Raw genomic sequence first — 25,005 nt, 5'->3', positions numbered from 1 at the left:
GACACAGTGTCAATGTCACCTGAAGTCTGTGGCGGCAACGGCTAATACTGCTCCAGCTAACTACTGGGCCACATTGATCTGTAACATCCCACTCACTCATCGACATAATAAATATATATATATATATATATATATATATATTCCATGTACTGCAGAGGGAATTATGTCTAAAATAAGGCGCTAAGGCCTATCAAATCTGACTCCAATTTATTAATTCCAGCGCCTTCTTACATCGGACTTAAGTTTACCAGAACACAACAATCAATCTGAGACAAAGAGTTCAGTTAAGCAAAGTTTACCGAGTCCAGCATAAAAGTACATACCTCAAAGTTTTTAGGATAAGAATAAAACACCGATGCCTGGTTATCAGTCGTATAATATCAGTGCCAGGATGTGAATGGCCCCTGAAAAGACCATCATCTGGCGTGTCTAATAGCCGGCTCGCAGTCACCTTTTGGCGGCTAAACAAATCTACAAATTGCAGTTGCTGGTTGTGTCTACTTCTGTTAAAACACAGATAAACTCAGATTTTATTGTTCTATCGCACTATAGACTGTTCACATTACAGCGCTTTACTTAGTTTAAAATACTTCTATTGATAATATGATATTATTGTTTTTATATTTTTTTTTTTTTTTTTGAAGTAGCATTGATCACTTTAAGGGGGGGTCATTTAGTAATGACAAGTAATTAAAGTAATTCAGCAGTGGCAGGGATATATAGACCAGAAAGGGACATTCTCACAAACTGGCTTTTAGTGAGTTACAAAGTAGAAAAAGTAGCCTGGCTGTAGGTCGCTTTGCCTAAGAACGTACTGTATATAACACGTGTCAAACTCAAGGCCCGCGGGCCAAATCTGGCCCCTTGTAGATTAAGATCCGGGCCGTATATCAATTTGGGTTCTCAATAAATATTGGCCCACCTAGTTGTGCGCCAAACCAAAAACACAGGAAAGTGTTTTTTAAACTGCAATTAAGTGTCATTCAAAGCAGAATATGGCAGATTTGCTGACTCTGAGAATCAGAAATTCCCCCAGAAGGAACTCTTTTGATGACTTTTTTAGGGCTTCATGTCAACCAAAAGTGTACAAAAATGTCGGGAAAAAGCAACAACTTTAGAAAAAAGGTGACAAATGTCTGAGGAAGCAACAAAAACAACAAAAATGAGGAAAAAAGCTATCAAAATGTTTACAAAAAAGTGACATGCAGTAACAAAAGCACGTCAAAAAAACTCTACATGTCTGGCCCTTGGTGTGATTCTCTTTTTCCAGTGTGGCTCTAGTGAAAATGAGTTTGACACCCCTGGTATATAACTTCTGTAACTATGTTAATCCTGTGTATGCATCATGCAGTTGGAAGATTTAAATAAAGCATGGAAAATGTGTGTGATTACAGTCCAGTCTGGTGGAGAAGCATGTGGAGCGTATCCTGGGCCTGGAGTCAGCTCTGAGGCAGAGGGAAAACTCCCTGCAGAAACTCAACATGCAGCTGCACAGCAAAGACATGCAGTACCTGCAGCTGCATGCCGGACCGGACCAACACTGTGAGTGGCTGTCACCTCTCACTCAGGATGTAGATCTATAGTTGAGATGTCCTGGTTCTACTGTAAAGAAATTCTGATGGCAACAATACAGCCAACAATTTCTTTTACCATCATTATCCTGATTATCGCCACAATAATCGTAGCATGAGATTTTAAAAACCGGCACATCCCTCATTTATATATGTATAAATACAATACAATACAAAATTCAGAGGGTTGCTTGGTTATTTTATTTTTTTGATAGTTACTGTAAAAATAAGTTGAATAAGAAAATACATTTTAATATCAACCAGCCGTTATCTCTGTTAGTCACTCATCTTTTCTCTGTATCTTTAATCAAATCCAAGAATCTGGCCAGAAAAGCATTTTCAGTTGAGGTCAGGTGAATCTTCGGCCTGTTGGAGAGAACCAGTTGGAACATTTTGTTCCAACTCCTCAGTCACAAAAAAAAAAAAAAAAAAAAAAAAGACCTCCGAATCAATGTGGCTGCTAGTGACTGAAACTCAGAACATTTGTTTGTGCCTGGTACTATAAATTTGAGGATTTCTCCGTATTATTAAGCCTGTCGCTTCCATCTGTACAGCCAAGTGATCTCTATTGTAATTAGGCTGCATTACCAAATGCTAGAAAACCTGTGAGATAATTTAAACTTATTACGATGCAAATTCAATCCTGTATCAAATGCTTCAAACAAGCCGGGTCACTCCATTGCTTTAACTGCATTTATGAGAGAAAAAGCATGCGATTAAAACCTTAAACCACATATGATTTTGGACTATAAAGCCTCACCAAGTCAGCAGAGTCCCTCATTTTGAGACAGCAGCACAGAATTCAAGATAGAATATGCAGTCCACCGCTGTTGTAGAAGAGATTGTGTTCAACTTTAGCGGTTATTGAGTCAGTAGATGCTAAACTCTGCTCCCTTCAACGACATGGGCGGCTGACTGAAACCTGGAAGAAATGTGTCACCGCCACCTCAACAGATGCCTCTAACTGATGGTATAGCTTGATGAAGAGGAGGTATTATTCTGCATCAAGCTCTCGTCTTTAATGTAAAAAGGGGTGTATTATCTTTTTTTTTATTCCTTAAATTTGTTTGAGTTTGAAAGGTTGTATTGTTGATTAGTAGCTGTGTTTGTGTGTGTGAATGTGAGGAAATAGCCACGTACAGTATGTGTCCACTTAGGACTGCACACCCGGGTGAGGAGGCAGTAGGAGCTGGGATATAAAAGATGATGCACTGTTACATTGTCTTCTGGCTCAAGGACTTGAGTCTGTGTGAGCGGAGCTGAATCACTAACATGCCCACACAGATCACATCACCCAGGTACCAACTGAAAGATGCTGCCCTTGGAAGAAGTCAGCTCTTCTGCTCTTTCATACTCATCTACTGTACAACAACCGTGGACAGCAGAATGCTGCATTAGTCAGGACTAAAAGCGATTCAATTCAATTGTATTTATGGTGTCAAATCATGACAGAAGTTATGTCCGGACACTTTACAGGTAGATCACACTCTAATTTACAGAGACCCAACAATTCCCCCCCCCGAGAGCAAGCATTTGGTAACCTGACTCCGCCAGATGGATTGCTTCGCATTTGCTCGGCATATCCATCTGGGAACTTTCCGTTGGAGAACTTTTGGGAAGGGGCGGAAATACTGGTTAGCTGATTGGATGAACCATCTGTCTATCACCTATGTTGGTGATAGACGGGCCAAATCAACCAATCAGATCCACGAAGCGTATGAAAATACAACCACAAGCCCGCCCCTGCTGCTGCAGGCAAAGCATAGCTCGTTAGCTCAGCAATAAAAGTCACCATTTCAGGTTCCCGGTCCATATTCCAAAAGAAGGATCCAAGAGAAAAAAAAGCATTAGCGAGCGGCTAACAGAATTAGGGCAACCGCTGTCTGAAAATACTGGTTAGCTGATTGGATAAACCATCTGTCTATCACCACCTAACCCACCTCAAAACCAACGCTGATTGGCCCGGTCGTTTGGCTACCGGCTCCAAATTTTCTCTGCCTCAAGATGCCAGACTGATCTGCGAGTGGAAAACTGGAGCTCGCCAGATCAGGACGGTCTCACGAGGCTAAGCATTTGGTGCGACAGCTGCGGGAAAACAAACTTCCTTTTAACAGGCAGAAAGTTCGGACAGAACATGGCTGTTGAAATTCTAGCAATGGAAATGAAGGGTTTTGTTCACTTTTACATCTTCTCTCTCTTTCCTCGCAGTGCTGGACTGTCCAGCTTTAACCCTTCAGAGCTCCCGCAGCCTGGATGCCCTGTCCGACCTGAAGCTGCAGCGGCTGGAGGCCGAGCTGGAGGGGGCGCGGCACGAGGCCCAGGGGGCATGTCAGAGGGAAGAGGAGCTGAAGGGGGAGTGCGAGAGAATGAAGGAGGAGATGAGGATGCTGCAGAACAGCCAGAGGGACAGGGTCAGTGCTAGTTTGTTTTTGAGTGCTTGGGGTGCCACATGAGTGGAGTGTACTGTGCCTGGACATTTTAAGTTATGTAAAGACACGGTCAGAGAAACAACTGACCCCAAAATAATATCTTGTGATGGATTCTCGTGAAGGTCCTGATTGATTTGTGAACAAGTGTTAAGAGAAATGTAAATGTCAACATCTATGTCCAGAATATTGATATTGGACGATTCTGCAAAAACAAACAAAACATAAAACTGATTACCGGTATATTTAAAGACATCATTCTCCCATCATTTTTTTTCTCCCATTTTGGAATGGTATCTTCATGGTTGATTACACTTATTGTAAATTCGCTTTGGATAAAAGCCCAATGAACGGCATGTAAAAGACAACATTGTTCCGATTGAACGTTGACGTTTGATGTAAATTGCTTGCTGCAGAATCGTCCAATATGAAAAGAATTCCTAGGGATTCTGGGCCGCTCATACTTACAGTGGTAGTCATCCTATAACAGAACATATCCAAGATAAACAGCGTTATTCAAACAGCTTTAAAGCACTGTGGGGGATGTATTCCCGGCTCCAGTGGGACATAAAACCCTGACCTTGCCAGTGTAGTGTCAAGCTGTAGGCATTGAGCTATGTAGGGACTAAAATCCCAACATATCAGTGTCAGAGTCCAGCTCTACCCAGGACGTGACAGAGGACTGAATATGCTACAGTTTATTCCATTAGTGCTGAAATCAATATTGTACTTAGTTAGTAGGGGTGGAAAAAAAAAAAAATCCAAAATTGTATGTGTCGTGATCTTCTTACAGCTGATTTGCTGACATTTTATGCCAAATCAGAGCATCTCATTAGTCACTAAAACGACAACACAATCTCAACTTTCAAATGCAGTTATCTCTCTCTGTTTTGGTAATATTGCTAAATATGAGGGCTTCGGGATGACTTCACATACACACATAATGCCATAAAAAAAGGTCCACAGTGGCACATACATGTAGACACACACACACACACACACACACACACACACACACAGAGCTTGAATAATAATTATCAATAGACCTGTTTTCACCCATGTCCACTTCATTTCTGATGATGTTACCTTCAAACATGTTGCCTTGATGGGCTCTTGCTGTCAGATTTTGTCTAATATTCTACCAGCACCTGCATACTAATCTAATTTCACGCTCTACTTCGGCAGGAAATGACTTCTCCGTGCAAGCAGTGTGATGTGGAGTGGATAAAGAAGGTGGGAGATGAGCAGTAAGTGACCACAGCCAATCTTTTTTTTTTTGGGGAACAGATATTGGTTAAGGAGCATCATCTATGGCAACATCAGAGAAAAGAAAGAGCAAAAGGAGAAAGTATTCACTAAAAAGCCGCTCCTCATCTAAATCTATATTCTCCGGCTGTGATGACCTCCAGTGGCCTCATTAGAAACTATGAGCTCGCCATCGCTGGCTAACTGCGTTCAAATGCAGCATTACTAAAGGAGCCTTATTCTTGGAGCACAAAAACTGTATTTACTAAATACTGAAGTATATGTGCATTCAACTGCAACACCATTGCTTCTGCATTACACTTTTGCTCATTTGGCAAGAGATTAGACTGAGCAGTAGGGGGCAGTGTGAGCACAGTGTAGGACACCTTCCTGTCCACTTCCTCATCTCTTTGAGGCATTAAGTCCAGTTTTGTCTACCTATGCATTCTCTGTCTTATGCTTCCACACCTGAAATTTACAAAAAGAGAAATAGTGAACATTCAAGCTGCACTGTTTCCACTCATTTCTCTGCCACTTTACAGCCAAAGAGATAAACTTGTGCTGAGAGGAAAGAAAGTAGCTTATCATCTTACTGTTTACAAGGTGTTACAGGTAAGTAAAAACCACAGCAGGTTGGGCAGATGACTCCCACACAGTGAAACCCCAAGAGTGTTTCGATGGGGAACAAACTGAAAGTAAATGGTGCGGCAGCGAAGAGGCTGAGTTTGTATTGAGTGTGTGGTGAAAGCCTACTGCTTTTTCCAGACCACGGTCACCTTTTGGTTTTACTCAACAATATCACTTACTCCTACTGAAAACCTGTGATGCCTCGACTCTGTTTCCTGGTGCTTTTTCTTGTAATTGGGTTCATTTAGTGTAAACTGAACAGATTAATATGGAAGATTTTTCATGTGCTGTGTGTGGACAGTGGTGGAAGTGAAATTTTTCAGATCCTTTACTTCAGTAAAAATACTACCACACTACTACAAGTAAAGGTCCTGCAATTAAAACCTTACTTACATGTAAGTAAAACTATGTATCAGCAAATGTACTTTTAAAAAGCCCCAGTGTGTAACGTGTTTAGTTGTTCTTTATCAAAATCTGTGTTGCCTGTTCACAAGCTTGTCCTTTTTCATTAATATTTACCACCACCATCAATTCCTAGTATTCCTTTTGGCTTGAAATGTTACATTTGCGTTTGCATGAACTGGGGTAGACGCTCCATATTCATGCTCCATCTTGAAATACGTTAGCTGGTAAGGGACATACAGGACATGCTGCTCCGCCTTTCACGTTTTCACTGTCACATGATAAACTCACAGGTGCCGCTAACGCTGCTAATGGGTATCGTAGCTTCCCGGCCCGGCAAGTTTGAAGAAGGAAACATGGAGGACCACACATATTCAAAATCCAAATTTGAGGAACAGGAGTGTTCTTCTTCGCCCAGAAAAAGAATATTGAAAAGAGCAAGAGACCGGCTTTTTGAAGCGTGAAGGCTACTGTAGCTGTAATACGTACTTTTTAACTGCGTGGTGCGAGAGAGTTGATTGCGATATATGATCTCAACGCTAGATAGGAGAAATTCCTACACATTGGACCTTTAAGTTTTTTCCATTATATCGATGATATGATGTTTCTGGATTAATTTTCCTGCTGTAGATGTTTATGGTTGTGTTCAGTTTAACTCCTTTATATACTGTTGGGTAGTTTAATCGACAGCAATGCATCATATTCTATAAGATCATAATATGTTTGTAGCGTCACTGTCCTGTGAGAACCAGGTATCTCCAAAAAGTTTTAAAACTTTTCATGGTGTCAGAAAAACAGCCCTGTTTTCAGCTTTGTGTCGATGCATTTTCCAGCTGATCTAAGAGGTTTTTTTAAGACTTTATGTAGCTTAAGAAGAAGTAGTAGAATTGTCTCAACACATAAAAGGAAACTTCATCATTCAGTTTATCACAAACATCCAACATTTTTCAACAGTTTTCACTATACAGGAAGGGGATGAAAAACTGAAACTGAAAAGTAACCAAAACTGTCAGATGGGTTTACGCTATTTACTTCTGAGTGGCTATGTAATGGAGTAGAACTATAAAGTTGCATATAATGGAAATACTCAAGTAAAGAACCTTAAAGCGTAACTCTCGCCAAAATGTCGAAGTCAGACTTTCGTTTAAAAGCATATTTAGGACGGAAGCGCCACTTTTAAGATTTACTGTATTTTTGTTTTTATGCTAGCCTCAAAATAGTTTTAAAACACTAAGAAAGCTCGACACAACATAAGACTTTTCTCGAAGTATCACCAGGGTCTCTACACCTTAACTACACCGGCACACGGGATATACTAAATCTGGGGCTACTTGTTTTGATATCGACTGGTTTTGACTGCCGAGGTGTTAGCGGCCGGAAACAACAAGAGCTACGGTGAGTAAACTCTGGGTACACAAACAACGTTGTCAATGCTTTCATTAAGGTGTAGAGCCCCTGGTGATACTTCGAGCAAAGTTTCATGTTGTGTCGAGCCTTCTTAGTGTTTTAAAAATAGCTATTTTGAGGCTAAAAGTGCCACTATCACTCCCATTCAAAAAGCCATTTGACCAAAAACAAGAATACAGTAAATCTTAAAAGTGACGCTTCCGTCCTAAATATGCTTTTAAACGAATGTTTGACTCGGATACATTCACAAAAAGACCCTAGGTTGCATTTTGGTGAGAGTTACGCTTGAAGTAACTGTACTTTCACATTGTTCCACTGGCTGTGGAGCACATTAACACCAGCTTTGCCCTAAGAATCATCGGCCCTTTAGGAGAGTCTGTTGGAGGAAATTGCTGGTATTTAAAAATGGAGGGTTTTGTCAGTAACTTCATTTCATTGTGATCCTTTTAAAGCTTCTCCTGTACACTGAAACTGTTGATATACCAGCAATTCAACTGATGGATTCATGAAAGTTTCACTTAAAAAACAAAAAGAAATTGATCTGGTTTGTTCTCGTTTTGAAAATGTTTCTGTTTCATAAGAACTGGCTAATCCTAGAATCTGTCACAGTTTTCGTGACTACATTTGTGGATTTTCATGTGCTTCACTCATAACTAGTAATACGTAAATGAGCTGCCCTCACCAACCACAAGCCACACGGCTGTAGATGTTGGCAGCCACCTGGCAATACCCCCCCCCCCACACCCTCTTTAATTCAGTAGAGTGACTGACTAATCCCTCTTCAGCTTTCACAAAATATGAGCAGTTTCCAATAAATCACGACAGACACGATGATTTTAAATTGATTTCCCATTTCTTGTTGGAAATAAAAAAAAAAAGTTTAGAAAACTTTATTCTGCCAGAAATAGAGCCTGGTTTTTAAAACTAAGTGCACTTTTTGGAAATCCATTTTTGAACATTTTAATTGCACATCTAGCCCCAAAGGTAGCAAAGCTCAACACACTGAATGTTTGGCGCACTATGACTTGTGTGTGAGGACAGTTTGACACCTCTTTGTGTTCGGCTGAAAGTGCTTCATGCGAGTGTGAAAAGCCCCCACCGTTTAACACCTGCCCTTCATGAGGCAGGAGGCTTGCAGCAAAGACCCAAATTTAGTTTGTTCATTCCTTTTAAGTAGGCTACAATGAACATTTCTTTTTCCAGAAAACACAACTACACACTGACAAGTTAACAAGAATATTTGGGATCGACACATCGCCCTTACCACCATGTATTTACCTATAAGAACCCCCAAAAAAAAATGTATTATTACTTTAAGTTGTAGTTAACATAGAGGAGCTCAGATCACGCAGGCAGCTGCAGTGGCGGCTCATTCTTTGAAAGGTCGGATCAGAGGTCCGATTTCTGCCCACACTCTCTTCAGTTCATCTCCCACAAACGCACATATAAAAACAGTTTTATCTGATCAATTCAGCGGCACATATCTTTCATCAATGCTGCATCTGCATTATCACACCCCTCCTACGCACGGTACTGTACATTATGCAGTATGTTTGCGCATACAAAGCGAAGAAAGAGGAAACAAGAACTGGCGCATGCTGGCAAATTTCTGAACTTATTTTTAGACATGGCAGAAAAAACAAACAAACACGGGACCTCTTTTCAAAAGACTTTCTAAAGTTGAACTGAATGAAAATGATTGAGAAACTCGGTTAAACGTGTGCGCACTCGTGCGCAGATGTTCACACGTCTGCCTTACTAAGTGGGGCCGGGAGTGACAGGTGTTGCAACCTGACCCGGACCTCTGACACTGATTGTCAAAACACACAAGCAAAATTGAAAAGTGAGATAGTAGTAAGTGTGAAAAAGGAAGAGGGGCATGAATCTTAACTGGAAAGAAATTCAGTATACAGCTGCGTTTTGAAAGAAAGAAGTCAAAGTAGAGCTGGAGATGAGGGTCACGGGAGTAGAGCGGATAAATGACTTTTTCTGGGAACTATCACATTATAGCCAACTACATACTCCACCCACCATGCCAGTAAGTAACGCAATAGTTTTTGTTTTCCTACTGATGCATTAAAATGTATGTATACGTTTGCAGGAGATTTTAGATGATTGTGAATCATTTCAATGTAAAGCAGCAGGTTCCACCGACTTTTACCACAAAGAAGGATGTTGTTTGTTCTAAGGTGGGGGGTTAAAGGGGGTTTGGTACCCCACTCCGTTTGAGTCATAGCAGAGTAGGTGGAAAACTAGGTGGGCCACTCGCAAAAGCCAACTAACCAGTGGAAGTTATGACTTATTTTTCAATTTCACTTTTTTTTTTGAAATTGTGAGCTTCCTTGAAATGGAGTCTGGAACTTTATTTTAAATGATTTTGGGATGATGAAGGTGTAGCAGCGTGTCGTGGGTTCAACAATGTGTGAAGAAGCATCACAGAAAGCATGTTTTTCAGTGCACGTCTTTGCAGATATATGGAAATGTAAAAAAGAATTAGATTGTAGTTCAGAGGAAAAAATTATCCACCGTTACTTGTACAAAAATATGCAGTGCGAAGACTCAAGTTAGTGCGCGGGTGTTTGTTTTATTTGCTGTGTAGGCAGGATACATATGGGTTTTCTTTTCTTTTTGCTGGTGCTGCAGTGAAATCTATTCCTATTTATGTAAAAATCCCCAGGATATGCAAACATGTTTTTTTATCTGTCACAATCTTAATGGAGGAATGAGCTGAGTCAAATTCTCATCAACAAAGAGGATAAACATGGTTATCAGATCTGAGCCTGGCAACGATCTGGCACTTGGGTAAATCGTTCCATTCATCATGTGTTAAAGTTGACTGAACCGTTGCCCTCATAAGAGGTGTTTTTTTTTTGTTTTTTTTAAAGCACCTACGCAAAAAGGCAATTCATTAAAAACATTGAAAAAAGTTAAAAACATCGTAAAAACGTTAAAATGCAAATTAAAAAAACAGAAACGTTTTGTAAAGGAAAGATAGAGGATAGAAGGGCAAGATGGTTTTTGATGAGTATTTAAGGTTTAGTGCTGTGTCAAAGTCCAATATCCTGTGAATACATTTGTTATTGCACTTATGAAACCAATCAAACCTCTGAAAAGGTCTAGATACAAGAAGTTGACTCAGGCTGGCACGATAAACTGATCATCTTAACAGATTTGAAGTTAGATTTGTGACTTTCACGTCTCGCCAGTCGCGCAATTAACATTCTAATCTACCGCTGTCAGTGCTGAAATGAGTGAATTTCAGGTCAAGACTGGGGAGTTTATAAAAATTGGTTAGACATTTGAGATAAGGTCTGAGTTATCAGATTTGAGGGCGGCTGCATGGCGTCGGCAGTGACTAACTACTATAGTTGCTTCTCTATCTGCAAAAAACATCCTCCTCCTCAACCTACAGATCTCTCTGCTATTAACCACATACTGATCACTGATCACTATTTATCCCATCTAAGCTATCGAATACATACACACAGAGATTATTTCTTATATCTACTTGTATATTTCTTGCCTGACAGTAATTTATATTGTCGGACTCAGATCAGTTTCGAGCTAATGATTTGACTCAAAGTCAGCTTGTTGCCATGGTTAGTGCGGCCCCTGGGAGAGTCATGACACATCTTGCATTAAATGGTGCGATTTTATGCACTTCAAATTATGCGCCGTGACTTGCACTCTAAAAATATAAAGCATGTAAGCCTCTCAATTAGCCGGGCGGATTTGTGAGGCTGTGTCAGTGCTGCAGAGCTCATTCAGTTTGAAGAGGAGACGCGTGTGGATTTGTGATGCACTTCCATAAATCTTACAATATTAAATAAAGACTTTGATTAACTTCCATCCATGGTATATATTTTGATTACCTATAGGCAGTTTTTGTAGCATTGGGCAAGAACTAGACGTTTGCAGCTCCTCTTGGCTCTGATTTCAGGCTTTAGAAAATCTAGCTCGTAACGGGAGAATTTGGCCCATCACAGGTCATTTCAGAGAGGCGTTCATATTATACATATGATACATGATACATATTAAGTACAGGCCAAAAGTTTGGACACACCTTCTCATTCAATGCGTTTCCTTTTTATTTTCATGACTATTTACATTGTAGATTCTCACTGAAGGCATCAAAACTATGAATGAACACATATGGAATTATGTACTTAAAAAGTGTGAAATAACTGAAAACATGTCTTATATTTTAGATTCTTCAAAGTAGCCATCCTTTGCTTTTTTTGATAACTCAGCAAACCCTTGGTGTTCTCTCAATGAGCTTCATGAGGTAGTCACCTGAAATGGTTTTACCTTCACAGGTGTGCTTCGTCAGGGTTAATTAGTGGATTTTTTTCCCTTATTAATAAAAAAGCAAAGGGTGGCTACTTTAAAGAATCTAAAATAAAAGACATGTTTTCAGTTATTTCACACTTTTTTTGTTAAGTACATAATTCCATATGTGTTCATTCATAGTTTTGAGGCCTTCAGTGAGAATCTACAATGTAAATAGTCATGAAAATAAAAAGGAAACTCATTGAATGAGAAGGTGTGTCCAAACTTTTGGCCTGTACTGTATATGTCATATGTCATCGCTGATTTGATACAGCTAACTAGAGGGGATCGGTCATTCCAAGCAGTGGCTCCTAGGCTGTGGAATGACTTGCCTCTCTTGCTACGTTGTGTGGATTCTGTCGAATCTTTTAAAAAGCAGCTGAAGACTCTGCTGTTCAAGCAGGCTTTTACTTAGTCGAGTGGGTTTTATGGTTGTTTGTTATGTTTTCTATTTGTATTTCAATTTGCTTGTATTGTGACTTCTTGTGTTGTATTGCATTTTATTGTGAAGCACTTTGTGATTTTTATCTGTGAAAGGTGCTATACAAATAAACTTTACTTTACTTACTTTACATATTGGCTGTTCTACAAAATGCAGATGCACATGTGCCCCCCGTCAGATGGTAAAAAACCTAATTAAATGCCTTTAAATCCTGCAGAAGAAGTTGCTATTCCGGCATTGGCAACAACTGCAGACACTGCAAAGCAGTGCCCCAAAAAAAGGAAGACAGACTTATTAAAAAGAGTCTAACAATAAAATATTATATTATATATAATAAAGGTATGGCAATAAACGCAATAAAACGCGTGTCAGTATCGACGAAGCGTTTTAGAGATGGAGAGAAAATGTTTTGTATTAGTTTAGCCTTCTGCTAACTGTAGCCAAAGTCTCAGCTAATTCAAGTTCATGTTTATGTAGCGACTTAGAGCCTCTTACAGCTTGTCATCTCAAAGGGCTTTACATAGAAAACAGGATGGGAATTCTCATAGAATTGCTGCCATATAACGGAATCAGGATCATAGTCACAATGGGGAATGACTACAACTCATACAGGTTACTGTATGAAAGGAGGGTCTGGCGTTTCTCAATTCTGGCGAGGTTTTTTTTTTTTCCTTTTCCAGAAAACTGCCATCCCCAGCTTTGAACAGATTACAGTTTTAAGACATTAACATTCCACCAGCATTGTGATATTCTGTAATGACAATTATTATGATAATTACATAATTGCCTCCATTCCTCCTTCCCACAGGGTGAACTTGGCTCTGGCCTACACAGAGTTAACAGAGGAGCTGGGACGCCTCCAAGCGCTGAGCTCCAAGCAGACGGAGATCCTGAGGAAAGCGTCACATGAGCAGGCTAGTCCAGGTTAGCATGTAAAATACTGTATATAAAAAATTTGGAAATCCTGGGTCACTATCACCACAGTCCCTCAGTGGTGGAGGATGTATTTAGTTACTTGAGTAAAAGTAGAAATACCACACTGTAAAAATACTTAATTATAGGTAAGTCCTGCATTCAAAAAGAAAGTATGCAAAATAATCAAAAAGTACATGCCCGCTGTTAGTGTTCCACTCTTATATTATTGAATTATACTCTCCAATTGCTAAGGAGCGAGGTACAGCATCTCTTGGACCTTTACCAATTTGCCTATAATAATGGCAGGGGTACTGACGATGCCTTAATCACAACTGTACACTCTATCTTAAAGCACCTTGACTGCAAGCTTAACAGGTATACATTCTCATTTGTGCCGCTTTCAATCAAATTAATGAAAATAAGACATAAGATGTGTGTGTGTATTGGCTGCATTGATGTATGTGTGACTAATACTACTAAATAATATTTGTGGTACTTACCATTATGGCTACAGGATGTGCAATGCCTGATAGGGTACTGGTGCAATATGTTTATATATAAATATGCAATGTTATATTTGATATGGTATTATGCAATTGAGCATTTTGCAATACAGAAGTTATTGACCACGGCATGAGTTAACGGGAAATGTGCAATCGATATCAAAATGAAGTGCAATACGAGGGGGAGGATGTGTTGTGGGTTCTCTTCTGCTCTTCTGTGATTGTGAGGAAAGGTGTGGGGGGTATTGTTTGAGGTGTATTAGATGTATTAGATTGAAGCATTGGATGAGATAATGTATGATTATGTTTCTATGTAGGTTAACTGTATGTTTATTGTGTGTTTATGCGCGATTTCAGCGATAATCAAGGCTTATTGTTGTGGTTTCTGCATTTATGCCTTGCATTCTGTTTTGGTTTCTGTATTTTGCCTTGTGTTTTGTGCCGTTTCTGTTGCTTCGTAGTTTTCTGTATGTTTCCTGTTTTTGTTGTTGTTCTCCCTTGTGTTTAGTGTTGTGTCAAGTTTCTGTGTTTAGTCGATTTCATGTTTCCCTGTTTATGTTCTGCTTCCTGTTTTATTTTGATAGTCCGGTCTTCTGTCTTGTCATGTCTGGCTTTGCTTTCTGTTCCCACCTTTGTTGATTGTCTTGCCCCGCCCTGATGTGCTTCACCTGTTGTCTCACCGGTTTCTGATTTACCCATCACCTCATGTATTTAGCCTCTGTGTTCCCCTTGTCTTGTGTCAGATTGGTTTGTGTCAGCACTGGTTTAGTTTGTAGCCATGCCCTTGTGTTTCCTCCCTGTGCCTTGTGTTTGTGCCTGCGTCAGTTTGCTTCATCCTATGTTTTTCCCGTCAGTTTTGTTTTTGTGAGTTTTCCAGTCTGTGTACTGCCGCTTTTTGTTTTCATTAAACCCTCCACATCAACGTTTGCCTGCCTGCCTGCTCTCTCTGCATTTGGGTCCTCACTCTCCCGCCACACACCACTTATCATGTTTTGCATATAAAATCTATAAGCAAGGGGACTAATACATGTGGTGGAATAGAAAATACAGTATATCCATCTGTGTGGAGTAGTATGACATTTAAATACTCAAGTAAAAGTACCTCAAATTTGTACTTAAGTACTGTTAAGTTACATTCCACCACTGAGATACGTACTTCGGTAACTTCAACACAATTTATACTTAATATTTTGTAAATTTAACAAAAATAGTTCTATCTTTTTCGATAGATGCAAGTATGTTTTAAAATTAAATAAAATATTTTAAATACATTACTGTAGGTCTCTACAGTTCTGCATGTGCTGTCTAATGACGTAAAACAAAGAACTTCTGGTTGTGATTTGAGATAGAAACCAACATACAAGGCAACGTACAAGTACGAAACAGTATCAACACCTTTCCCTTCCTGCACGCACAGTCACACACAGTGCATAGTCTACCTACCACAAACCAAATGGCACCAAACGCATTGCTTTTACTTAGCTGTAGATAGTCCAAACTGGAAAAGGATGTTGCATAAATCAATAAATTACTGTGCATTTTAAAGCAGCCAACAGTGGGGAGAACACACAAAAACCCCAAACTGTGTTTCACTTTTCCCGAAAGTCGTGTTTCACATTAATCTAGAAAATGTGACTTAAATGTCACTTCTGCGTAATTACTTACAGGATCGTGTGGCTGACACAATTGCCTCTTGGCCATCTTTAACAACAAAACAAATATTTTTCGTGAATTGCTGAAATAATCAGAGAAGTGGGAATTTGTGTGGAGCCATATACGCTCTCCTGGGTGTTATACTGCAGAAGTAAATGTGAACTGAAGAGTCCCACTGGACGGTTTCTATCTCATTCAGAGGCTCTGAGTGCCTTAGAGCACAAACAACCCCCTCTCTTTTAACACCTCAACCAACCGGCCATAAATGATGTTTCCTCTTCGATATGGGAAGTGGAGCTGAAGTGGTGCCTGACTCATCAACATGTCTTGTAATTACACAAAACTGTACAACTGTACAGATCTTTATCTTTTTATGAATATATAGAGGAACATAATGTGTATTTTCTATTCATACCCTGATGCAGCGTTTGTAGGAAGTTTTTGTTTCCTTTCTTTTTTAAACTGCCATGAATGTCTTCTGATAAAATGCATATTGACTGTTTTTGTACAAAAGTGTTGTAGAAGCCTCTTACACAACATGGCAAAAGTATGTGGACACCTGAACAGTACACACGTGTGCATGTGCAAAACCATCAACATTAATCTGCCACTATTCTGGTTTTAGTCTTTCCACCAGATGTTGAACCTGCTGCTGTGATTTTGTCCCATTCAGACATAAAAGTATTGATTAGGTCCAACACTGATGTTGGCCGATCAGTTCTGGCTCACTGTTGGTGTTCCAGTTCATCCAAAAGGTGTTGGATTGGGTTAAGGTAAGGGCTCAGTGCAGGCCAGTCAAGTTCATGAAGTTCTTTCACAACAGACTGGAACATTTCTTTATGGAGTTGGCTTTGTGCACAGGGGCATTGTCATGTCAAACCAGTAAAAGGTGAAACACAAACTGTTGAAATAACACTATTGTCTAAAATATAATTGTATTATAGAGAAGCATTAAGATGTCCTTTAATTAGAAGGAAGGGGTCTACCCCAAACCATGATAAACAGCCCCAGACCACGAGTACACAAAAGTAAATGCACAAGTGTGTCCACATACTGGTCAGGTTACCAAACTTCTTTTCACACTTTATTTTATTTTTTTTCTTCCCTCAGTCCAGCGCCACTCTCCAATCCACCACCAGCGCCACTCTCCAGTATCTCAGCGCCACTCGCCCATCTCCCAGCGCCACTCTCCGGTCCCACCTCCGCCACACCACTCCCCAATCCAGCAGAGGCGCTCACCGGCGCGCCTCTCTCCAGACATGCACCGCCGCTCACCCCTGCTGGACGTCAATGGCGGACCGGCCTCTTACTCCTGCCGGCCACCCAGCCAGCACCTGAGGGCCAGCTTCCAGGGCCGCCGCAGTTACTCCGAGGTTGCTGATCCCTCCGCTTACCAGTGCCCACCCCGCTTCTCCCTGGACCCTGTCGCCACCCTGCCTAAGCCTCGGCCCTACATCGACGGCTACGCAAAACAGCAGCAACAACATGTGGGCTCTCCTCACAGCGGACTGCAGCACAGAGGCTCCCCGTCTCCCCATCAGGGTGGTGCAGGAGGAGACGGGGGCCTCGGGGAGATCTCCATGCGCCACTCAAGAGAGATGCCATTCCCTCTGTCTGAGGTGGCCCACCTGCATTTTGAGCCCCCTCCTCCTTCCACACCGGCCCCACAGCCCCCACAGTCCTCTGAAGATGAGGAGGAGTGGACCTGCCCGCATCCCATCAGCCCACCACGGACGCTGGGCGTGCTCTCTTCGGCAGTGCCCAGCGGCGTCATGAGAGGCCCAGCATCCTGCTCAGTCTTCCCCATCCCTCAGAGGTCTAACAACCTCAGCTGCCACCCGCAGCCGGGGTACATGTCAGCCGAGCACGCTCAGTCCTGGCCTTCAATCAATGTGAGTTCAAACAAAGTGTAAAACTCGACCACGTCGATGTAAAAGAGATAGTATGGCTATGTGTTTGAGTGATTTTGAAACTATGAATTTGCAGCAGTGAAGCATTTTTTTTGTTTGTCACTTTGTCACAACGGTAGTTACTGTGGGAGGGCTGAGCTGCTTCACCGAAAATAACTAATGAGCCTTTTGCACACTCAATGTCACAATCATCTAAAGACCTCAGTCTTTATCACATCTCTTTCTAGTTCCTTAAAAAGTAATTACTAAACAGAAACAGTTATTTGCTTCCTTTCAGAGCATGACAAGAGAAGGCTGATATCAATCTAGTGTGTTTAGCCTAGCTTAGCGTAAAGGGGAAACAGCTCTGGCCAAATTGAAAATATACACCGAACAACATCTTTAGAGCCTCACGACTAAATAACACAACTCGTTTGTTTAACCTGTCCAGTACATGAACAGAAAAAACAACTATTGTGGTTTTAGAGTGAGACAGTGAGTGTCTGATCTATTTATTGGCCAACAACAACTGAATGCAAATATTGTGCACAGCTTTTTCAAAGTAAGGTTGCATAGTTTGGTACCATCGTGCCTGTGCAGAGACCAAAACAAGAACCTGTGCTCACCATACAAATCTGGCAACCCATGCTAGTGACCGAGACGGCACAAAGGGATTACTTGCGGTTACTCAAGAAATAACTCCAACTCTAACTTAAACACACAAGATACATCATCTGTTTTTTAACCTTAACTTTAACATTTGTCAGGTTACAAAATGCCTTCATTTTTGTAAAAATGATTTAAACAGTTTTGAAAGGCACTAACCATTGCCTGAATTAGCCAGTACCCTAAATTAGCAGTTGCATGACATGATCATCGCATGTGTCTTGGATACATTTGTACGTTTTTTTCTTGTGGAGGTGACCCTGAATAGTCGACTGTTCAATCTAAGGAGCCTGCTTCGACTACCAATCACACAGTTGAATAATCGCAGTGTCTGAAGATGGGGTTATGAAACAAAGGATCATTCCATTCGGGCTCTATGGGGGTGCTGAATGTCTGATTTCAAATAGAATTGCTTGGTTTCTCCAAATAAATAATTTACATATCAGCCTGTTCATAATACTGTTAATAACAGAAGTGCGGGTACTCAGTACTGGTGAACTGGCCCATTACAGGCACTGACCAATGATGTCATCCTGCTGGTAGAACAGAAAACGCTTTTAGGTGTCGTTCTGGAGGGCACTTCCATGTCGATCTTCTCATCTCCTTCTTGGATAGAAAGCAAATATAGTTCCCACAATGTTGAGATATTCCTCGGATAAATATTCTTCACTCTAAATTTAACTGAATTACACAGTGAATCAGTGCTTGGATGAGAGTTTCCACCTGGATTTACTACAAAGGTCTATTTCATGGCAAAACCCAGTTGTGATCACTCACCAAGTAGTAATATAATTTTGTCGCCTCCCACAGAATGACTAATACAATCCAGTGAAGATGTAGTGCTTTATCCTGATGTCTAGTGTGTGTGTGTGTGTGTGTGTGTGTGTGTGTGTGTGTGTGTGTGTGTGTGTGTGTGTGTGTGTGTGTGTGTGTTGCCCTGCAGCTCTGGATGGAGACGGAGGAGAGCGACATGCGGAGCTGCCCTCTCTGCCAGCTGATATTCCCCATCGGTTACCCTGACGATGCCCTCATCAAGCACATTGACTCCCACCTGGAGAACAGCAAGATCTAATTGCCATGGAAACCAGCCCGCACACATCTGCGCTCTCCTCTTATAGATTAGGTAACAAGATTGGCAGGAGTGGCCAAACGGAAAGTCAAACGTAGAATCACCAGTTAGCTGTGTGCGATAATCTACAGATAGGGATGCAAAATGGGTGCAGGGGCCTGGTATATTTGGGAAGTACTTAAACCAGGGTCTCTCTTGGACTTCTGAGTCCTTTACCGATCGCCCTTCAGACAGCTCTGCCTGTATAATCCCTGGCTCTGGTTGCTGCCGTTTTGTTGTGAGTCTTGTTGTGTGGTTTCAGACAGTTTCAGGTATCGTGTTTTTCGCTTCACAGTGTAGTACATTTAGTTATAGCAAAGTAAGCCAAAGACGAGGTACGAGAGGCACGCTGGCAGGTTCAGAGGGCTCTGCATGTCAAAAAGTTAGTTTCAGTGTGCATCGGTAAAAGATCAGGGAGATCTGAGGCGTCCTTTCTCACAGACCATTCTCACCACTTAGCTTTAAATACTGTACGCTTGGACATTTTCTATCCCTCAAACAAAAACTACAGAAACACTATGTACACTATGTTGCAGGGGATTTTGTGGAGTAAGAGCAGAGGACAGCCATCTGGTAGAAGCTGGCTTATTAAAATTATCCGACAGAACAGTTGTATGAGTGAAGATTTTAAGTTTTTGATGCTGAAGTGAGGAAAGAACAACACTGTGAAGGAATTCTGTATGGCCATCAGGGTTTGATGCCAGTTCACTTTCACTTCTCGAAAACAAGGTTATCATGGCAGTTAAGAACGTATTAACACATTCCAGTCTCATATTTCATTTACTGACAAAACAAGTTGGAGAATATGAATGTGAAAGTGTGTTTGGATCAGCCTGATGGCGGTTTTACAATGATGCCCTGCAGGGCAGGGCGGTGGTGTTGATGCGAGTGAAGGGAAAGTTTTAGTCACAATATACCTTTATGCTTGCGGCTTGTTCAAAAATCTAAGTATCTTAGCACTTTAAGTTGGCAAAGCCTATACAATGTATCCGTTTTCAGTCCCAATATATATTTTCGATGTATAATTTCCTATTTATATTGTCGATCTGTAAGGCAAAAAAATATCAAGATATATTTTTGCAAATGTTAATGCACCACGTCTCATGTTGGTGTTTCTCCCATGTGCTTGCACACTGCTGTATATTAGAGGAGATGGAGGTCAAAATCCCACCTCATGGGATATTTTTCTGTACAAATTATCAAGTGGGATTCTCCTCGGTCTCCTTCAAGATCTGACCTTCAAACAGTTTGATGTCACGACTGCCCAGACCACCCAACAAAAAAAAAATAAAAAAAAAGAAAAGAAAGAAAAAAGAAGACACTCAGCTGGCTTCATGAGATCAAGACTTCTGACCTGCTTTGAGAAAAAAAAGGCATAATTTCTAACTGTACTATATTTCTATCTCAGAGATCTGAGACAAAAAACTTCATCTCCAAACAGCAAAATTATCTCTGCAGGGTTTCAACAATGACAATACTCTTCTTTTGATACATGGGTTTCATTTTTATCACAAGTGGAATCTTAACTTGAAATCTGCTTGTGGGACTTGAACTTCTTTTTGAAAAAGAGAAAAGAAAAAAAAAACAACAAACGTTATACTGATGTCAGCTAATCTGAGGCTTTCAGTTCCATGTGCAGTTTCTAATGTAGGGGATGTCCCTACACACCCACCCATGCATTTAAACTGGAAGTTACTGAGGAGATTAAATGACATGAGATTAGAACACAGGGCAGTGATTGTGGCAGCAGGATGTTGTAGGACATGTAAGGTTTCATGTCCAAGTACTCTTGAGCAATACATTGAATCCCTACAAGCTCTGGATGCTCTGCTCCAGGCTACGACTTCTTATAAAAAAGGTAAAGAGAGTTTACCAACGGGGGTCAAGGCATATCAGATAAAAGGATACTGTAACTAGTGTATTACCACTTGGACCTTATTTTAGTGGGTTTGGACACTGGTTCTGTTGGTTATGATGATTGCTGAGATCTGGGACAGCACAGACATAATTATTTGTACTTTGCTTTACATTTTGTCCAATAAAAAAGGTTTTGAGGAGGAAAATTAAATCGCTCCCAGCTGTTAGCAAACGTGTTAGCTAATTAGCTTATCTCAGTCACTAACAGGACAATAGGTCCACACAGTTTATTTAAAGCAACACCAAAGCACTTTTCCTCTTCTGTCCCCACTACAGGTTGGAAGTGGAATTGTCCATTACCTCAGTCATTCGAACTACAGATCCGCTACCCTATGTGGCAAACTTGCATAGTGCGGTTATAGCCAATAGAGGGCCGCAAAGCGAATGCAGAAGTGCCATTGACCCTGTTACGAGTTGATGAACCACTGAAACGATTTTGGAAACATTATTTTAAAAGGTACAAAAGAATCTGAATTTGTAGAGCAGTTTTTACTTCGCCAAGGCTAGTTAACTGAAAGTGAATGGTGCAACACAGCTAATAAGCTACGACAGCGTTCTCCATTTTGAAATCTCATGCCTTGTGTTCCCTCAAAAGGTCAACACTGTCAAAACAGCTTGGTGTTGGCCAATGGTACAAATGTTTGGGTCAAAGTTCACCCAGGTTGAATTGTAATCATTCATTTTAAACCCTGGTGCGAGCAGGCCTTTACACAGTTTCATATTAGTTATTTTAGAGGCCTTAGAAAAAAGTGTGTTTTCTGCAGCGTATTACAGTAGAGGCGCTTTGCCTCACCTGGAATAAAGACCAACATCAGAAGAAATGATTGTACTTTGAAACATAAAACAAGCAGAGGTATTTAAGGAGTGAGCCCAGTAACTGAATTCCTCACAAGACGAGATGTGTCAGGATTTGTTGGATTCAGCTCAGCAGGTAACATTCATTGATTGATCCATCATACTTTTAAGAAAAAGCATGTTGCAATGTTGGAAATTAAAAAAAAAAAAAAAAAAAAAAAAAAAAAAAAAAATGGGAAATGCACCTACCACCTCCACTAACCACGTCCTGGGGAAACCCTGAAAACTCTTCAGAATTACACAAGAAAGAAGGTGTGTGGTATGTGTTTTTTGTCCCATCAGACTTGTTTTTAACTCAGAGATTTAAGCAAATTCACCTGGTGATTATTGTAACTGACAGAACCAAACTGAAATTAACTGGAATGCTCATTAAGAGAACTACATCCTGAGGTGTACAATAAAAACGTCAAGGTAGTACAGAGACCATAACATCGAAGCGGGCTTCAATGACGCCCAATTATTCTATACTGTATGTATGTTCTTATATCAGTCTGTGTAAAAAGAAATATTTAAAGTTGTGTACAGACAGGTATTTTGCAAGTGTGTAAGGCTAATGCAATGTGTACTCTATTATTCAACAACTTCAAATTGGAGTGTCTGTAAATCAGTATATATATATAATCCTAGCCACCACCACGCGACTTATGAATTATACGCGAGTTATATACACAAGTACTACCCTACACTTTTCCTCTTTTACTCACTACATAGTGATATGTCCTCTAGTCAGCTAATATCCAACTACAGCCTGCAGATACAAATCTGTTTGTTTTCAGCTGTGGGATGTGTTAAAGTGTGCACTTTCAGGCTTTGTCACATGATAGGATACAAATGATATGGGCTACAAGTACACTATAGGTTTAAAGAAAAATCAAAAAATGAATGTTTATCTGGAGGTTTCGGTTATTAAGAAATAAGTCTCCAATGCATGTTTTTCTAGTTAGATTTATCATGCAGCAAAGAAAGAAAGAAGCACAACGATCAAATTGTGCATCGGTCTTCACCGACGAGGATGTAATGTTGTAACATAAACCACAAGTAGTTAAACTGCATTTGGAAACTTTAAATTATAAGAATGTAATTTGAATTTGAAGTCAGACCACAGCTTTTTTTTTTCTTCACAGCAGGTAATGTTTAAGTGCAGCGGTTAAAGATTTCACAAACAATATGTACGATTGTTCCCCCTGATGAGAGGACCTACGTTGACTCACAGCCAAAGACAACTAATTATTTCCTGTCAGTGTGTAGGTAGACGCTACACTGTGGTCAATGGTGCTGGGATGTTCACAAACCACAAACTGTTGGCCAGCAGCAGCAACTTAGAGTGATCACGTCCTGTATAAACCTCACAATATGATGCACACTGATGTTTATGCTGCAACACATTTGCACGTACAGAAGCTGTGCGGAGGTCCATCACATAAACATTAGAATCGTCAGTTCAGATTCAAGATTTTTCTTTTTGTGGCCACCGACAGTCAAGATCTCATATGTTTTTCTTCTTTTTTTGTATTTTAACGGCAACCTGACTTCTTGGTTTTACTCAGGAGATTAACAGAGAGACAAACCCAGCGGAGGAAAGATCAGAAAAAAAATGTGTTTATAATGAAATTTCACTCAAAACGTCCCTCAGATTTACTCAGGAGGCAAACGGCTAGATCCAACAAAGATTAACAGTTTTTAAAAAGCCTGGTTTCTTTCTTGAATAGTTCCTCTCTTCTATAAGTAACTATGTGAGTCAGGTTGTTCTCCTGGGTAACACTAAGCGCACATGGAGACCTCAGCACTAATGAACTCTCCGCAACACTAATGAGAAGTAATGTGTACTCCACACCATTTGTGTGGTGGAACAACACCGCCGGCATTCAAGGACTTTTACGAGTCTGATAAACAGAACGAAAGCAGCAACAGAGGTATATAAAGAGTCACTTTTTCTTTCTCTCTCTCTCTTTCTGTAAATAATCTAACGAATAAACTGGAACATGCACTGAAATAATGTGTGAACTGGCGTCTTTATGCACCAATGATGAGGTCATTTTCTCTCTGCTGCATTTTACATCCTCTTTCTTTATCAATATTAACATCATGTTGCACATGAAGTTAGACAGTTTCTAAGGAGAGAATTTTAAAAGAACAGACCAGGGTGAAAATGTGGCACAAAAAAATAGCTACTAGGAGTTTTCTTCAAATTGCGTGCTTTTAAAAACACTTTCAGAAGTCGTTTGTATTCTTAAACATTTGGAAGAGACAGAAGATATAGCATGTTCATTCTTTGTGCCACTTCCTTAAAGATGCTTCTTGATGCAGAAATAAATGAAGACACAAGATGGTAAAGGAAGTTTGGGTGGGTAGTAGGCGCTCAGACGTTTCAAACTCAAGTTTATTTTATCCTTCATATTTTCACAGTGTGTTATTGAAGTATTGCACCCGTTAACATGCTTTTAAAACCTAGTAGTAGAATAGACTATATAAACTAATTTCTTTTGAAATCACATTAAAAGCTTCACTGTGCACAAAACATCTGAAATTCAAGCCTGAAATGGATTCACACATCTCCGTTTTAGAATGACATGTTGAGATTATGTTATTAAAAAACATATGCACAACTAGGTAGGCATTTAAATTAGGTTTGACAATAATATTCAATATGCACAATGCACACACACTTACATACACAGAGGCTGTGCGTCAAAGAAAAACAGGTAGTAAGTATTGATGCACTAATCCAATGTACTGAATCTGTATCGACCCTGTGCACTGACATTATTTAATGGATCAGACATGTTGGATCCACATCAAATATGGTTTCTCATTATAAAACTAGTAAGTGTTAAAAAATTGCTAGACAAATATAATTTAATATATAAAGCTGTTGGTATCAACACAATTCCCCACTCTCACCCTCTCCCATACTCATGTAGGTAGCTCCTGTACCCATCTACACATTCATGGACACTCTATATCTAGGCTATATGTATTTACAGGTACATATTCATGGTGAGAGTGGGCGAGTATTTTGTATGAAAATAAATATAAAACAACAGCTGGAC

The 25,005-nt window shown here is 40.3% G+C and overlaps 1 protein-coding gene across 1 annotated transcript in view; it reads left to right on the top strand.

Moving 5' to 3' along the window:
• The window catches only part of tbkbp1 (TBK1 binding protein 1), a 59,003-nt gene extending 37,661 nt beyond the window's left edge, over window positions 1-21,342 (top strand). The window contains exons 5-10 of the mRNA XM_028568029.1: window positions 1,395-1,542; window positions 3,780-3,982; window positions 5,183-5,244; window positions 13,258-13,373; window positions 16,631-17,412; window positions 19,019-21,342. Coding sequence (XP_028423830.1) covers window positions 1,395-1,542; window positions 3,780-3,982; window positions 5,183-5,244; window positions 13,258-13,373; window positions 16,631-17,412; window positions 19,019-19,147 — 1,440 coding nt within the window. The 3' untranslated portion in view covers window positions 19,148-21,342. The remainder of the gene's footprint in view (window positions 1-1,394; window positions 1,543-3,779; window positions 3,983-5,182; window positions 5,245-13,257; window positions 13,374-16,630; window positions 17,413-19,018) is intronic.
• Window positions 21,343-25,005: the final 3,663 nt, after the last annotated feature.

This window comes from Perca flavescens, chromosome 21, assembly GCF_004354835.1.
Source record: "Perca flavescens isolate YP-PL-M2 chromosome 21, PFLA_1.0, whole genome shotgun sequence".
Classification (NCBI taxonomy): Eukaryota; Metazoa; Chordata; class Actinopteri; order Perciformes; family Percidae; genus Perca; species Perca flavescens.
The sequence above is the reverse complement of the archived record's forward strand: the minus strand, read 5'-3'. Positions and strand labels throughout refer to the sequence as shown.